The following is an 18043-nucleotide window of genomic DNA, read 5'->3' as shown; positions in this document are numbered from 1 at the left end:
TTTGACTACACATAAAAGGTAGTGTTTTGTAGGCCTACTATCCACTCACTGACCTTATTGAACTACTGCCATATCTCCCCACATATTAGACCTCCTTTTTCCCCCACTTTTATAGACACAAAAAGTAATTGAGGGCGGGCAATATGCGATACCCTCCCATTTTTTGCAAAGACTTCTGGGCACAAAGAACTATAAATTGTACATGTATGTATTCTACATTGTTCTTTAAGAAATTTAGGATTGCATTCTGAGTCTTGCTGGTTACCTTTGTTGGAAGGCAGTATTTCTAAATTTTAAAAAATAAAGAAAACTAGATGGTGAACACTTGACTTTTAGGCCTACATATAATGTGATACAGTTGTATTTACTCTTATATCACATCATCCATTTCATCTCATTAACTCCTCTGATGAAGTTAACGTCAGGAAGAGCATCCGGTCATAAAAACTCTTTACAAAGATTAGTCTCATTTCATACTCGACCCTGTAGAGAGAAAAGTGAAAAGGTTTGGACGTACAGTTTTATTTATTGTAACACACAATATTAATACAAAAGGAGGAAATAGAACTTAAAGGCCAGTCATTTGTCTCTGTCAGTTGAGTAGTAGGCCTGTCATACAGTAAGCCTAATCATTGCTTTCATTTGAACATTGTCGTTTTGTGCTGCCAACTTCCCTGCTGCCAGCTTTGTTGTCAACCCAAAAGATGTCAACTTTACTGTCGTCAAGAGCATTCAAGATCCCAGTCTTTTTGAAACTTTAAAAAAAGTTTCTTTACCAGTACAGAATCCAAACGGTAGGAATCTCTTCGCAAATGGTTTCTAGAGGTGATCTTTGTATTTTGCCAGTTGATGTATGTGTAGCAGAAGCCACCCCTCCTGAATAAAGCTGTGCTGTAGAAAGCATGCCAACCCACCAGCTGATTGCTAGCATGTATTACGAGTTGTACTTCCAAATATAATACATAATTACTGGAAGAATTCTTTGGGTAACCGCATCTATTAAGTGTATCTCTTCCTTGTTCTCTATATTTATCACACCAGGATTTGCTTAAACAGCTGTATTGAGATAAAGAGACCACACTGTTTAAGTTAGGTATGCTATCTCAAAGTGCCCGGATAGCGTCTGAAGTTCCACGATGCAAAAAGGAAAGAAAGCTCACATAATTGGATATCTAAAGGTATGGAGGTAATGTGTTTTATTATAATGTTTAATTTCATATGTTAGTTGTCTTCATGCTTTTATTAATGCATAGTATAATTTGACATCTCTGAAAACCGTAAAAGAAGTTAGTAGGACGTAAAACTATTATTATTCTTGTTATTAGCCTCTCAAGTGGGGAGCACGTGAATGTCACGCGTGGTAGTCGTATCTATCGGCGGATGCACGTGACATTCACGCTGAGCGCATCACTTGTTCCAAAACATTCTAGCTCTGCCATCTCTTGACCTTTCTCTGTACTACGCGACATATGAAACCTAACCTTGAGACTCGGTTCTCCCCCCATGTGTGTTTCCTTTGGCTTGGAACTGTAACTTTGTGATAAAATACACCTTGACTTCATGTTGCCAACTGCCGTTGTTTCAAGTGAAAGCATGGCAGGTCCGAGAGCATCGTATAATCTCACATCTGGACAAATTTTAGAATATTTAGATGAACCGGATGATAGTGATATATATAATTTTTTTTACTATTTGTTTAACTTTAAGATTAAGTCAATATTCCACCTTTACAATACCAAAAGTTTATTGTCTATTTAAATAATATTAAAATATGACAGGACATGTTTCGTCTAACTTGTAGACATCATCAGCCGTAAAATATTCAAGAAAAGGCACAAAAAAAGACAAGGACAGAATAACACATTGAAATAAATTGGGTTGGCGAATATGTCAATTAAAATAGTGAGGTTGTTCTAGATTGTTCCGAGCATAAACATTCAAAAGTTGTTGATGAACAAACTGAAAATTATACACATGAGATGATACAGTAGAACAACCTCACAATTTTAATTGACGTATTCGACAACCCAATTTATTTGAATGTGTTATTCTGTCCTCATCTTTTTTTGTGCTTTTTCTTGAATATTTTACGGCTGATGATGTCTACAAGTTAGACGAATCATGTCCCGTCATATTTTAAATAATATTATTTAAATAATTAGACAATAAACTTTTGGTGTTGTGAAGGTGGAATATTGACTTAACCTTAAAGTATACGTACGACAATACGGACTTTACAATGAAATTTATTTTATGTAATATTTGTTTAACGTCGCGCTAACACATCAAAGGTTTCTGGCGACGGAGGGGTGGGAATGGGACAAAGTGGATGATTCATACACCCCACAAAAAGTTCCATTTACTGGAACATGTGGAGTTAACTAGGTACAGTGCATTTCAGAAGCATTTAAACTATTTTTCGATAATGAGATATTGCGTACACTTACGGATGAGACAAATCGCTATTCCAATGACTTTTTGAATTCCAGGAATGATGACCTGACACCGCGGGCCAGAGTTCGTGACTGGAAAAACGTGAACATTGATGAACTGTGTGTTTATTTTGGATTACAGATGCTCATGGGAATTATTCAGAAGCCTTCCCTAAAATCATATTTTAGTAAAAATTCTATTCTTGACACGTCTATATTCTACAATGTAATGACATTGGACAGGTTTGAACTAGTAACTAGATTTTTACATTTTGTTGATAAATCACAACTTGAAAACTATGAAGGCAACAAAAAGTTGTTTAAGGTAATTTCTATCATCACACATCTAAACGAAAAATACTCTTCACTCTATAAAATGAATGAAAATATTTGCTTAGATGAATCACTGATTTTATGGAAGGGCAGACTTGGGATGAAAACATACATCCCTCTAAAGACTGCCAAATTTGATATCAAGTCCTATGATATCTGTAAGTCGTCCACAGGGTACTTGTGTATTATATACACAGGTTTTGCAACAGATATACAAACTGATTTAGTGTCCACTCAAACACAGAAGACAACAAAACTAGTAGTAAAAACGCTAGAACCTCTCTTTGGGATTGGACACACTCTCTGGATGGACAATTACTATAATTCTCCAGATTTGTGTCTTATATTGAAGAGGAATAGTGTCAATGTAGTTGTGGTACCCTTAGGCTCAACAGGAAAGACGTTCCAAAGGAAATAACAGAACACAAATTAAACAAAGGTGAACTTGTAGCATATCATTCACAGGGTGTCATGGTTCTGAAATGGCTTGACAAGAAACAGATTTCTTTCATTTCCACATTTCACGATGCCTTGACGAAAACCTCAAAGAAACGGGGCAAGGAAATAGAGAAACCCACTGGCATCACAGAACATAGTAAGTTTATCGAGGGCGTTGACCTCAGAGATCAGACACTGCAGCCCTACCTCATAGAGAGAAAGCGTTGTATAATATGGTACACAAATCATTTCAGACGATCATTGAACACAGCAATTTACAATTCCCTTATCATCTACAATGCATCCCAGAATGTGTAAAAGATCAGTCACCTCAATTACAGATTTCAGTTAGTGCAGGAACTCATTGAAATCTATGGAAAGACTTCAAATTTCCGTAAACCTGATAGACGTTCCAAAACACCTCCTCCCCAGAGACTTGCTGCTTGGCATTTCATTGAAAGGCTCCCTCCCACAGAGATGAAAGCTAAACTTTACAAAAGGTGTGTGGTGTGTATGCAAAAATCTGGGAGACGGAAGGAAGCACCATTCTGGTGAAAGGAATGTGGCATTGGGCTCTGTGTAGGTGGGTGTTTCAAAGTTTGTCACACTGAAGCCAACTTTTAGGTGAGTTAAAATTCTTTTTTTACATTTTTGTAACAATGTGTCTATTGTGTCATGTATCTCCTCAAAATTTGGGTTATTTATATACCAACGTTGTTGAGGTATAAATGTTGACCTGAAGTACTGAAACATAGCTGCTGCTTGACCATTTAAATTACCGCCAGTAGGCTCTGGTGAGAGAATTTTATTCCCGGCTTGAGGGGTTAGGTACATTGACGATTAAATCAGTCTTAATGATTGGTTTGTTTTTAACACCTTTCAACCTGTTTCACCAAAAACTACCTGTATTGGCCCGAGTTAAGGGATATATTATACAATCACTTTCTTAATGATCTCTCCCACTATATTAGTAGCAACAACTGCAAATATTTCTTAATTAAAGGAAACTTGTGTCCTCCTCCCAAGGTTGTGCAGCTCTTCTTACTTCAAATCAAAATCAAATCAAAATCTCTTTATTTGCAAATGAGGTGTCTACCTCGGTGGCAAATGGTACACTAAAATACATTATTGTCAAGCACTATTAAATTAACATGAAGAAAATTTTCCTATAATACAATATTATACAATTTACGCTAACAATTTTTTCTATTAAACACACAGTTCATCCTTAATAAATTTATATTGTTTACAAAATTCTACTTATAATATCTCACAAATATAGTCAACTGATATACAGTATGTGGAATTACTTCCAATGATACTATACATCTGGTATAAGATTAAAATGTACATTGCATTTATTTACTTTTTTTTTTTTACCATTCTGCAACCTAAGTAACATAACGACCTGCTGCGTCTTAACCAGAGCCTCTTTTGCCACCACTTTTCAGAGTTCCTGAAGGGCCTTCACAGCTACCGTAGCGGTCCCAGGGCCCTCGAAGTCCCCACTGTACTTCACTCCTACAGGCAGTCCCCCTACTTTGGCTGTCCAAACTCCTTAGACCAGGGGATGGAATGAATTTATTCACACACATTTTTTATTTACATTAACTGCACTGGTCGAATGCCCTCTAATATTTCATTTATTTTCTCTGTTGCTGTTTATTCTCTTCTTGAATATCTGTACAGATTTTGGAAAGGGATCAAACACTACTCCTGGTAAACTGTTCCACTCCTTCTCACCCTTCCCAATGAATGAAAATTTACCCCAATCGCTTCTGCTAAAATTCCTTCTAATTTTATATTTGTGGTCAGTCCTGCCGATATAATTATTTTCCAACTGAAGCCTCTAACGGATATCTCCCCATGCTGCTTCTCCTGTATAGGCTATATATAATCCTATAAGTCTAGTTTTCTCCCTTCTCTTACTTAAAGTTTCCCACCCAAGTTCCTTTAACATTTTTGATACACTACTCTTTCTCCTGAAATCCCCTGTTACAAATCTTGCTGCTTTCCTCTGCACACTATCTATTTCTTTTATTAGGTACCCAAACACTGTTTGCATATTCCAATAATGGACGAACCATACTTAAGTAACTTTTCTCTTTTAATTCTTTGTTGCATCCTTTAAGTAGCCTCATTATGACATGTAACGATCACAATAGAGAAATGGGAAAGTTAATATCCACCTTTTCAATACAATATATTACGTGAAGTTTTACATTTAAGACATCACGTTTATTTGCATTTGGTACCGGTTTCGACAATGTTTGATGTCATCATCAGCCAGGACAACTATACAAAGATATATTACATTAATCGTGACTTCTACAGTAATATTACATTAATAGTATTGAATATAAACATGAATATAATTAAAAAGTTTATACATATATAAGCTGACAGTCAGTGCGATTAAAGATTGTTTTTTATAAGGTGTACACCTTAGTATTTTAGTTAAAAAAGGAGAAAGTAATGAAAGTGAAGTGTAATAATCAGCTTTTAGTGACATATTTGTCTGTTGAACAGTAGGGTTATATTTATGAAGGCTTTGTAGCCATGTTTGACATTATAAAAGAAGTAAACACATGCTTAGTTATGATGTTTCTACATAAAAGTATGTACAGTAAAATCTAGAAAGTATTCGAATGTGGCTTGAGCTTGGACTTAATAGATTGGATGTCACAGCACGTTGGTGTTGACATATAAGGATGTCCGTTGGTAGATTCTATGTATAAGTTTTTTGTACTCTAATTTTGTATGCTTATATCAGTTAGTGGATAGAGCATTTTGGATTAAGTGCAGTTCTGTTGTGATGGTATTGAAGAGATTCTTGTGCTTTGAGTTGTGAGTACATAGGTTGTTCGAGAAAGATCTTGAACCAAGCCGGAACCTCGGATGCCAAGCCAGTATTAGATGTGTCAGAGAGGAACCAATGGACTAACTTATACATAGAATCTACCAACAGACATCCTTATATGTCAACACCAACATGCTGTGACATCCAATCTATTAAGTCCAAGCTCAAGCCACATTCGAATACTTTCTAGATTTTACTGTACATACTTTTATGTAGAAACATCATAACTAAGCATGTGTTTACTTCTTTTATAATGTCAAACATGGCTACAAAGCCTTCATAAATATAACCCTACTGTTCAACAGACAAATATGTCACTAAAAGCTGATTATTATACTTCACTTTCATTACTTTCTCCTTTTTTAACTAAAATACTAAGGTGTACACCTTATAAAAAACAATCTTTAATCGCACTGACTGTCAGCTTATATATGTATAAACTTTTTAATTATATTCATGTTTATATTCAATACTATTAATGTAATATTACTGTAGAAGTCACGATTAATGTAATATATCTTTGTATAGTTGTCCTGGCTGATGATGACATCAAACATTGTCGAAACCGGTACCAAATGCAAATAAACGTGATGTCTTAAATGTAAACCTTCACGTAATATATTGTATTGAAAAGGTGGATATTAACTTTCCCATTTCTCTATTGTGAATCTTGATTCAGTACGGAACCTGAAGAATGAAATTCTTAATGTAACGATCTGTATGCTTTTCCAACAATGTCATAAACATGACCCTTCCACCTGCAAATTACTTTCAAATCTCACACCTAAGTATTTGCACTTGCCATCTTTTGGGATAACTACCCCATTTAAAGTATATTCAAATTCAGTTTTAAAGCTCCTGTTTGTAAATGTTGTAACAGTTGATTTGCCTCCATTAACCTTCATATTGTTCTCTTCAACCCATTGTTGGATACTCTCAAGGTCCCTTTGTAATTCTGAACAATCTTCAGTGTTATTTATTTCCCCATAAACAATTATGTCATCTGCATACAATCTTATTTTTGACGTTATATTATTTCCTAAATCATTTACGTATATTAAGAAAAGTAACGGACCGATTATACTACCCTGTGCAATTCCCTTACAAACTTTCTCTTCCTGCGATACATTATTTCCTACTTTGACTTTCTGAACCCTTGAATTAGAAATGTTTTTATCCAACGTGTAACCCTTATGTCCAATCCTGTTCCCTCCAATTTCTTTAATAATATTCCATGTTCCACTCTATCAAAGGCTTTGGAAAGATCTATGGTTATGCAATCTAACTGGCCTCCCGTATCCAATTGATCTGATATGTCCTGCTGAAATCCCACCATTGTGCTTCACAAGAAAATTTCTTTCTAAATCCATACTGGCTCCTCATGAACCAATTTTTATCATCACATATTCCTCTGATGTACTTTGATATTACACTCTCCAGTATTTTACAAACTATACTGGTCAGGCTGATTGGTCTGTAGTTCTCTGGTTTCCTTTTATCACCCTTTCCTTTATAAATTGGTATTATTATAGATTCATCCATTCCTTTGGTATTACACTATTATTTATGACATAGTCAAAGAGAAATTTTAAATAAGGCACTATGTACCACCCCATTGTCTTTAACACCTCCCCAGTAATTTGATCACTTCCTGCTGCTTTTCCTTGCTGAAGTAGTTGGATTTCTCTGAAAATATCTTCATTCGTGAATGAGAAGCTTCTTGTTTTCCTCTGTGTCTCTCCCTCTCTAACTTCTGTTTCAGTTTCCAACTCCTGACAATCATCTACTGAATCACTGAATTCCCTACTAAATAGGTTTGCTTTTTCAGTATCTGTTAAATAGTGTTCACTCCCTTCTCCCACCATTGTAGGAATTTGGATTCCTTTTCCTTTTTGATTCCTGATATATGAATACAGCTTTTTCCATTTCCCTTTGTGGTCATTACCGTCTTGAAGTATGCCATTCAATTAATTCTCTTTTGCTTCCTTTTTCACTCTATTCAATTCCCTCATTAGCTGTTTTCTAGTTTCTCTACTCTCCCTACCGTCCTTGATTTTCCTGTTTACTATTCTACATTTTCTTTTTAATTTTCTTATTTCCCTTGTATAATAAACAGGGTCTGAGGTCATTTTACACTTCTTAAGAGGTACAAATCTCTTCTCTCCTTCCCAAATGATTCCTTTAAATTTAGCCCAAAGTGTATCCACTTTAGTCACTACTGATTTGCATTTAGGGCAGTCACCTAGGTGGCTGATTCCCTCTCTCTCCTTTTCTTAAATTTTTTAAAATGATTGCAAAGAAATTGGAAATTCATTGAACATCTCCCTTGGCAAGTTATTCTAATCCCTAACTCGCCTTCCTACAAATGAATACAGTAAAACCTTGATGCATCATTTTTCAAGGGGGAGGGGGTAAATGACAATGGATGCAGGAAAACAATAAATGCGGGTGACATATAACATAGGGCAAAAGCAAAATAATAAAATATGGGTACTGTATTTGGGCATTTTTCTCATGTAAATGTGATAATATAATACTAATAATAATAATGGTGTGTGGCCTCCAAAGCCAGTTGCAGATCTTTCGAGTTGTCGCGTGATAGGCGATCTACGTGCTTACGAAAATGCTCCACTACCTGAGATGAATCGCAATGCGTAAGTCGGCGCGCGCACACAGCCCCCGAACTGTCAAATTAACCAACGAAAGTTAAAATTCCCGACCCGATCGTGACTTCTTGACCTCAAGGTGAACACGTGCTAACCATTTATGCATGGAGCTGGACATGCTCATACTATACATAATGGTATCAAACCATTGCAAACATGATATACACAATGAAAATAAAAACCACGACTTTTATGCTGTTTCGTTTCACTTTTCCTTACATTTTGTAGTAATTGGAAAATCTTCAAGTTCAGTTCTCTTATTGCAAATTAATTATATACGTTGATATTACGGCGATAACTTGTATTTTGGTAAAGATTCTGTAGACCCTTTGTGAACGATAGGGTAGAGATCCCATATGGCGTAACTCGGGCTCGGACGATGACACAGAGGTTAGAAATTCAACATGGCGCGCCTCCGATGTCACAGCTGGCTAAGCAGTTCTGTCAACTTAGGAATTAGTTTCAAGACCAGGCTAGTGAAAAGATTATTGGTCTGGCTTCGTTAGGTCCAGCTTGTAACAAGACAACTGGGCAGGGGGCAACAAAGTGGTCAACAGGCCTGTAGCATCCCACACACATCACGAGGTACGACGCGATTAATAACCCTGTGACTAATTAAAACGTACCCAGCGCACATCGTGAATATTTTAAACTGTGCAATCTTCTCATTTTAGACGAAGCTGGTGGCCCTAGCCAGCCAATAGCAACACAGAAAATGGTGGCAAATTTGAGTTTTACATTGCCTCCATTTTAATTCTTGTAAATAAGAATACTTCTAGGGGCCAGTTAGTAGGTCGAGGAGAAGCGTTGGCACCAGGAGGCTCGTAGTGAGGTTGCACGTGAATAACCTGCACACAGCACTCCAGCCTACGAGATCCTTGCTCAAGACTAGCAACTCGTAATCGCTTGTACATTCTCGCATAACAGGTTGCCGCTATTATATGCTAGAGTATTCAGCTGTCTCTTTAATTTTTTAAAAAACTTTTGCATATATTCTTCTTATGTTCGATCGATCCATGCAGCAAAATAGTGGCCGAGGACGATACATTTTTTTACGGTTGATGCGATAAAACGATAGTTCGAGGAACGATAGATGCATGGGAAAATTAACCTGTGTATGTGGAACATTTTTGGGGACGAATAAATTGAATGATGGATACGGGGAAACAACATTTCTGGGCACGATGCAGTGAGATTCTACTGTATTTGTGCCAGTTTGTCCTCTTGAATTCCTATCTTCATATTGTGATCTTTCCTACTTTCAAAGACACCACTCAAACTTATTCATCTACTAATGTAATTCCAAGCCATCTCTCCAATAACAGCTCGGAACATACCACTTACCTTTCTAAAAGAATGCTTTTTTTTGGAGAGTCCACTTTTTCAATACATTATGTAAATATTTTTACAATATTGTTTTGTCTTACGCAGGATATGTTTTGCCAATTTTTTAGGCATCTTCAGTCGCTGTTCCTACTACCTAAGATCAAAATAGCCAGGATCCTGGGTTTTGCTTAATAATAAAATACAATGTACTGTACTGTAAAATGGTTAAGCTGACATGAACTGTTTTAACTAAAAAATATTTTTGTATGTATTATATATTCTGTAGAAATGAAATGTCGTATGGCTTTTAGTGCCGGGATATCCCAGGATGGGTTCGGCTCGCCAGGTGCAGGTCTTTCTATTAGACGCCCGTAGGCGACCTGCGCGTCATGATGAGGATGAAATGATGATGAAGACAACACATACACCCAGCCCCCGTGCCATTGGAATTAACCAGTTAAGGTTAAAATCCCCGACCCCGCCGGGAATCGAACCCGGGACCCTCTGAACCGAAGGCCAGTACGCTGACCGTTCAGCCAACGAGTCGGACTATTCTGTAGAAACATCTGGTTGATGTGAATTGTTACGACTAGTGAATTGTGTTAACATGTACCATACAAAAAACAATTAGCTTGCATACAATTGCTCTGTCTAATAAAGGGGTGAGTTCACAATTATTATACATTTGATAAAAACATAAATGATATACATTTAAAAACTTGTGATGGCATCAGTTGGTTTCGGTTATTTAATCTCTAATATCCAATGTGCATGCTCTTGTTGGACTCTTCATGGCCCTGGGTATCACCTTGGGAATCAAATTCGGTAGCGTTTTCGTAAGATATTGTATGATCCGTTGTCTGAATGTTGCTTTGTGGTGATTAAAATTATGTAAAATCTTGCTGCCTGTCACTGTGTGGGTTTGAAGTGGGGACTTCTCAAGGTCAAAGTGACATTTATTGTGGTCTTGTTGCGTCTTTTAAGATTTGATGTTGGTAGGTTGAGAGTCCCGTGCCTCTCTTGCAGCTGGCTTGCTCTTGTGACACCTTGTTTATAACTTGTAACATACCACATAGTGGAGCAGCTCGTCTCCTTTCTCCCAAGTCTTCCCAGCCCATGCTTTGCAACATTTCGGTAACGATACTCTTTTGTCAGAAATCACCCAGAACAAATCGAGCTGCTTTTCTTTGGATTTTTTCCGGTTCCTGAATCAAGTAATCCTGGTGAGGGTCCCATACACTGGAACCATACTCTAGTTCGGGTCTCACCAGAGACAAATATGCTCTCTCCTTTACATCCTTACTACAACCCCTAAATACCCTCATAACCATGTGCAGAGATCTGTACCTTTTATTTACAATCATATTTATGTGATTACCCCAATGAAGATCTTTCCTTATATTAATACCTAGGTATTTACAAGTGTCCCCAAAGGGAACTTCAGCCCATCAACGCAGTAATTAAAACTGAGAGGACTTTTCCTATTTGTGAAACTTACAACCTGTCTTTTATCCCCGTTTATCATCATACCATTGCCTACTCCCCATCTCACAACATTATCGAGGTCATTTTGCAGTTGCTCACAATCTTGTAACTTATGTATTACTCTGTCAGAATAACATCATCTGCAAAAAGCATAATATCTGATTCCACTTCTTTACACATATCATTGATATATATAAGAAAACATAAAGGTCCAATAATATTGCCTTGAAGAATACCCCTCTTAATTATTACAGGGACAGATAAAGCTTCACCTACTCTAATTTTCTGAGTTCTATTCTCTAGAAACAGAACCACCCATTCAGTCACTCTTTTGTCAAGTCCACTTGCACTCATTTTTGCCCGTAGTCTCCCATGATCTACCCTATCAAATGCCTTAGACAGGTCAATCGCGATACAGTCCAATTGACCTCCTGAATCCAGGATATCTGCTATATCTTGCTGGAGTCCTACAAGTTGGGCTTCAGTGGAATAAGCTTTCCTAAACTCAAACTGCCTTCTATCAAACCAGTTATTAATTTTGCAAACATGTCTTATATAATCAGAAGGAATGCTTTCCCAAAACTTACATGCAATGCATGTCAAACTGACTGGCCTGTAATTTTCAGCTTTATGTCTCACTCTTTTCTTTATATACAGGGGCTACTGTAGCAACTCTCCATTCATTTGGTAAAGTTCCTTCATGCAAACAATAATCAAACAAGTACTTTAGATATGGTACTATATCCCAACCCATTGTCTTTTAGTATATCCCCCGAAACCTTATCATCTCCAGCTGCTTTTTTCTGGTTTTCAACTTTTGTACTCTCAATGTCATTGTTGTCATAGGTAAATTTTAATACCTCTTTAGTATTAGTCACTTCCTCTATCTGGATATTATTCTTGTAACCAACAGTCTGTACATACTGCTGACTGAATACTTCTGCCTTTTGAAGATCCTTGCATACACACTCCCCTTGTTCATTAATTATTCTTTGAATGTCATTCTGGGAACCTGTTTCTGCCTTGAAGTACCTATACATACTCTACCAGTTTTCACTAAAATTTGTATTGCCGCCAATTATGCTTGCCATCATGTTATCTTTAGCTGACTTCTTTGCTAGATTCAATTTCCTAGTAAGTTCCTTCAATTTCTCCTAACTTCCACAACCATTTCTAACTCTCTTTCTTTCCTACCTGCTCCTCCTCCTTAGTCTCTTTACTTCTCTGTTATAATATAGTAGATCTTTACCATTCCTTACCACCTTTAAAGGTACAAACCTATTTTCACATTCCTCAACAATTGCTTTAAACCCATTCCAGAGTCTGTTTACATATTTACCGTTTTCCACTAATCATAGTTACTTATTAAAAACTCCCTCAGGCCTGTTTTATCAGCCATATGGTACTGCCTAATAGTCCTAATTTTAGTAAATTCCTTTCTTTCACATTTAAATTAATTACCACAAAAACAGCTTCATGATCACTAATACCATCTTACTTCGGTTTCTCTATAGCGCTCATCTGGTTTTACCAGCACCACATCTAGAACATTCTTCCCTTAGTCGGTTCCATCACTTTCTGAATCAGGTGCTCTTCCCATATTAACTTATTTTGCCATTTGTTGGTCATGCTTCCTGTCATTCGCATTACCTTCCCAATTGACATTTGGTAAATTGAGATCACCGGCTACAATCACGTTCCTTTCCTTATTGTTTCCCACATAGCTGATTATCTTACCAAATAATTCTGAATCAGCCTCTGCGCTACCCTTTCCTGGTCTGTACACTCCATAGACATCAAGTTGCCTATTATCTTTAGAGATGAGCCTTAGCCCTAGAATTTCGTGTTTGTAATCTTTAACTTTTTTGTAGCTTACAAATTATTCTTTCAACAAAATGAATACTCCCCTTCCTACCATTCCTATCCTATCTCTACGATACACCCTCCAGTTACATGTAATTAATCTCATAATAGAACCCTATTGAGGATAATATATTAAAATTATAAAATCCATTTATTAACAACCACCTACTCAATACAATACAATACAATACACTCATTGAATTATAAAATAATCATGAGGTGTCTTAAGGGGTTGTTAAAGTAAAAAATAGATATTGTGGACATTAAAATATACGTCAATGCGTGAAGCATGGATTAATTATTGACGATGGAGTTCTTTCAATTGTGCAAAAACAAAAGTTGAAATAGAGTTCATTGAGTTGTATGAGTCAAATTGAACCAGTCAAAAGGCACATGACGACGTAACTAAAGTTGATATAACATGATCTCCGGTAGTTGCGAATTCTGTAGGAGAGACAATCACAATGCCAGAAGGAAATAAAAGTTGAACTAGTCCACATTCCTGCACTAGCAGTCAAATTAAAATCGTATGCAACGAAGAACACCAATGGTAGACTCGTTAAAGAGTAACTACAATCTTGAAGATAGGGAGAGTTCTAGCAATCCGTAGATAAATGAAGCAGATTATGGCACAATTGGAGTTTGAAATCCTTGGGACTAGTGTGAGGTGTCCGCTAACGTTGGCTGCATGAAGCAAACTCAGCCTAGCACATGGGGGCGAAACGCTGGCAGCCAGGAATGAGTTAGCTGGAAAATTTATAATATCCAATAATGGACCATTTATATTGGTATTATAAATTTACTTATTCGGAACAAATATTTCAGATTCCCTATGGGAATCAACATCTATATCATATTTCTTAACTATAAAACACAGACATACCACACAACTCTGATGCATGTTTTCATTGCGCAGATTGGACGGACTAAACTATTCACTAATTTGTGTGATATCATCAGAGCTGCAGTACGATCTATGCCCGCTTCAAAGTGTAATATTTGCTCTCCTCTGACAGATTATGTTGGGGGGATCTTATATGCAAGCATGTTTTCTTTTCCCTCAAAAAGCCAGTGAGTCTAATATGTATGTACAGTTATTTGAGTTTTCCACTTGACACAGTTTTTACATTAAATCATTACATTAAATTTTTACTCATGATAATAACACACACTTGAACACACCCATGAACCCCAGTGCTTCAAACTCTTCTTCTCCACATGGCTTCTCACAACACTGTGAAATGAAATGGCTTATGGCTGTTAGTGCCGGGAGTGTCTGAGGACAATTTCAGTTTGCCAGATGCAGGTCATTTTTACTTGACATCTGTAGGCGACCTGCGCATCGTGATGAGGATGAAATGGTGATGAAGACTACACATACACCCAGCCCCCGTGCCAGCGGAATTAACCAATTATGTCTAAAATTCCCGACCGTGCCGGGAATCAGACCCGGGACCCTTGTGACCAACGGCCAGCACGCTGATCATTTAGCCATGGAACTGGATACAGCACAATATCCTTCCAGAACAGTTCATGACTAGGAAGCTTTGTTGAACTTCGCATAGCCATGTAACAGACTCACTTCTGATAAGTTTGGATTCTGAACTGTCTGATTACTTTCACTCACGATTGATGGATTCACAGTTTACTTACTCGAGAATAACTCCTGGATCATGTATGTATATGCATGGTCACTTGCTGAATTTAGAGATGATATGAGTTCTTATGCTAAAATAATTTTCAGGTGCTCCAGCATTTGCTCGTTGGACAGACAAACGTTACTATTCAGCCAAAATCAAAGAAAATGTGAAGGATGACCGTTGGATAGTTGAGTTCGATGATGGGAATGTGAAAACGCTGAAGGAAGAATTTATTATTCCAGTGAACATCTTGACTAAAGGCCAGATTGTATTTGCGCCCGTGGAAGATGAGTTCGATGAAGGTATCATCAAAAAATTTAAAATGTAAGTATTTTAAATCTAATTACTGCATTTATCATAGTACGTATTAGAGAGTAATAAATAATAACTAATCAAACAATCTGTTAAGGTGATCTTAATATAATTTCTCAGTACATACCTTCTTTTTTTTTTTTTTTTTTAAACCGAGCAGTAGCTGTGTGGTTTGGTTCACATAGCTATCAGCTTGTATTCAGAAGATAGTGTGTTCGAACTCCGCTGTCGCCAGTCCTGAAGATTGTTTTCCATGGTTTCCCTTTTTCATACTACGCAAATGCTGAGGCTGTACCGGTACCTTAATTGAAGCCACAGACACTTCCTTTCCATTCCTAGCCCTTTCCTATTCCATCATCGCCATAAAATCTATGTGTGTCGGTGCAACATAAAACAGATTGTTAAAAAAATATATAAGGACCTTTTAAACATATTCTGTGTTTTATTTTTTAGACATTTTGTTGATGGCTTGGTTTTTAAACATCTGGTGATATATTACTCAAGTTTGAGTATAATGTGCATCCTAATTTTTAAATCCTGAAGTCCAGATGGGTATTTCTCAGAATTTTAACAGGTTATGAATACTTAACACACTTGCCTATTGCTATGCATCTCATTCGTACAGTATCAGAATAGAATCTCTTTGTCAGCATGTCTGGGTTGATATCAGAATTGTCATTGTCATGTTTTACATTCTTGTCTCAAGAGATACGTCTTTCACTTTCATTCGGCAAATTGAAGGTATATTAACTTCAATTTTTTAGTACTATATGATCAAGATCAGCCTCGTAATCAGTTTATATAAACAATATTTCTTTTATCTGAATTAAATCTCAAGGTTACAATTGCCAACCATCAGGAAGATTTTCACTTTCAGATTAAAAGAAAATCCAAAATTTCAAGTCAGGGAGTACAAATGGTGTCTAACAATCATCAATTAATTTTTCAACGCAGATTCCACTAGGGTCTGGATAATGGTGTCTGGGTTTGTTCATTCTTGTCTCCTTATGAATTCGTCTAGCACCAGTGATAAGCCCAATCAATGACTTCTCATTTTGTAATCTCATACTTCTTTCGAAGAACAACAGTGCATGGTTCAAATATGGCTTTTTCCTCATACACTAATCGAGGCTGCTGTTCATTTTCCTCTAATCTTATAGTGCGATCAATCACCATACCGTACCTTTCACCCAGTCAGTTACAGTAATGTCAGCTCGTCATGTAGATCCATTATGGTTCCCTCCTGATACTGAGGGCCTATAGTTTTTCTTCCTTTTTTAAGTTAAATATTCTTGAAATGTTTTGAAGCACAGTATAGCATTTATCATAAAGTTAGCAATTTATTTGTGAGCAACTCTACATATTTTTTTTTTTTTTTTTTTTTTTTTTTTTTTTTTTTTTTTTTTTTTTTTTTTTTTTTGCTAGGGACTTTACGTCGCACCGACACAGATAGGTCTTATGGCGACGATGGGATAGGAAAGGCCTAGGAGTTGGAAAGAAGCTGCCATGGCCTTAATTAAGGTACAGCCCCAGCATTTGCCTGGTGTGAAAATGGGAAACCACGGAAAACCATTTTCAGGGCTGCCGATAGTGGGATTAGAACCTACTATCTCCCGGATGCAAGCTCACAGCCGCGCGCCTCTCCGCCCACGGCCAACTCGCCCGGTCATAATTTGTCTAGTGTACCAATTAATCCATTGCTTTTGTAGTTCTGGGCTTTGAACTTACACAATAATGTTAGTAAAAACAATTTTTTTTTTTTCCTTTGTTGGATCATTAGCAGTATTGTCATTCAAGATTGACCCTTTCCAAATCAGTACACATGCACATTTAAAAGCAGACGAATTTGCCCTTCAGCTTTTGGTAAATGGTTAATCAAAGTATGCTGTCTGGGCTGGGATGAGCCATTAAAACAAGGAACTGACCAAGAAAGTAATTCTCTCTCGTTTGAACTGTTCAAATAAGAGTATATTCTACGTCAAGATTGAAAGAAGAAAGGGAATAATTAATGCAACGAAGATAAATATCGACGCAAGCAAGGATCACATGTGTTATTAATCGAGTAACATGCTATGTAATCAAGAGGTCACGTACTACTATAATTGCAACATACCCTAACCTCATATAAGATAGAATAATAGGTCGTAATCACCAAATAATATCCCTACTACGAGGACGGTTTGAGAAGTTCTCGGATAGATGTCAGTGCTAGAGCAACGAGGTTCCCACGTAATAATCACTCATCCTTTGTGAGTGAACACGTGGCGCGTCAGTGCTCTGGCTGTAGGAGTGTGGTAGTAACGACTCTTTGTTGTTGTTCCCGCGTAGTGATTTGTGACAATGGAAAAAACTGAGATTCGAGCAGTGATTAAATACTTTGTAAAGAAAGGTATGAAAGCAAAGGAAGTTCATGCCGACTTTCAGAACACACTGGGGGACTCTGCTCCTTTATTTTCAACTGTTGCCAAGTGGACCAGCGAGTTTAAATTTGGTCGGGAGAGCTTGGATGATGATCCTCGTAGTGGACGGCCAAAAAGTGTTACGACCCCAGAATTTATTGCAAAAGTGCATAAAATGGTCATGGAGGATCGTCGACTGAAAGTGCGGGAGATTGCTGAAGCTGTAGGGATGTCTTCTGAGTGGGTATATTATATTTTAACCGAAGAATTGCGTATGAAAAAATTAACC

At 37.0% G+C, this 18043-nt stretch overlaps 1 protein-coding gene across 1 annotated transcript in view; it reads left to right on the top strand.

Annotated features, from left to right (window-relative positions):
- The window catches only part of LOC136858612 (TP53-binding protein 1), a 770373-nt gene that overhangs the window by 396646 nt on the left and 355684 nt on the right, over positions 1 to 18043 (top strand). Inside the window, exon 12 of the mRNA XM_067138308.2 lies at positions 15148 to 15367. Coding sequence (XP_066994409.2) covers positions 15148 to 15367 — 220 coding nt within the window. The remainder of the gene's footprint in view (positions 1 to 15147; positions 15368 to 18043) is intronic.

Source organism: Anabrus simplex, chromosome 1, assembly GCF_040414725.1.
Source record: "Anabrus simplex isolate iqAnaSimp1 chromosome 1, ASM4041472v1, whole genome shotgun sequence".
NCBI lineage: Eukaryota > Metazoa > Arthropoda > Insecta > Orthoptera > Tettigoniidae > Anabrus > Anabrus simplex.
The sequence above is the reverse complement of the archived record's forward strand: the minus strand, read 5'-3'. Positions and strand labels throughout refer to the sequence as shown.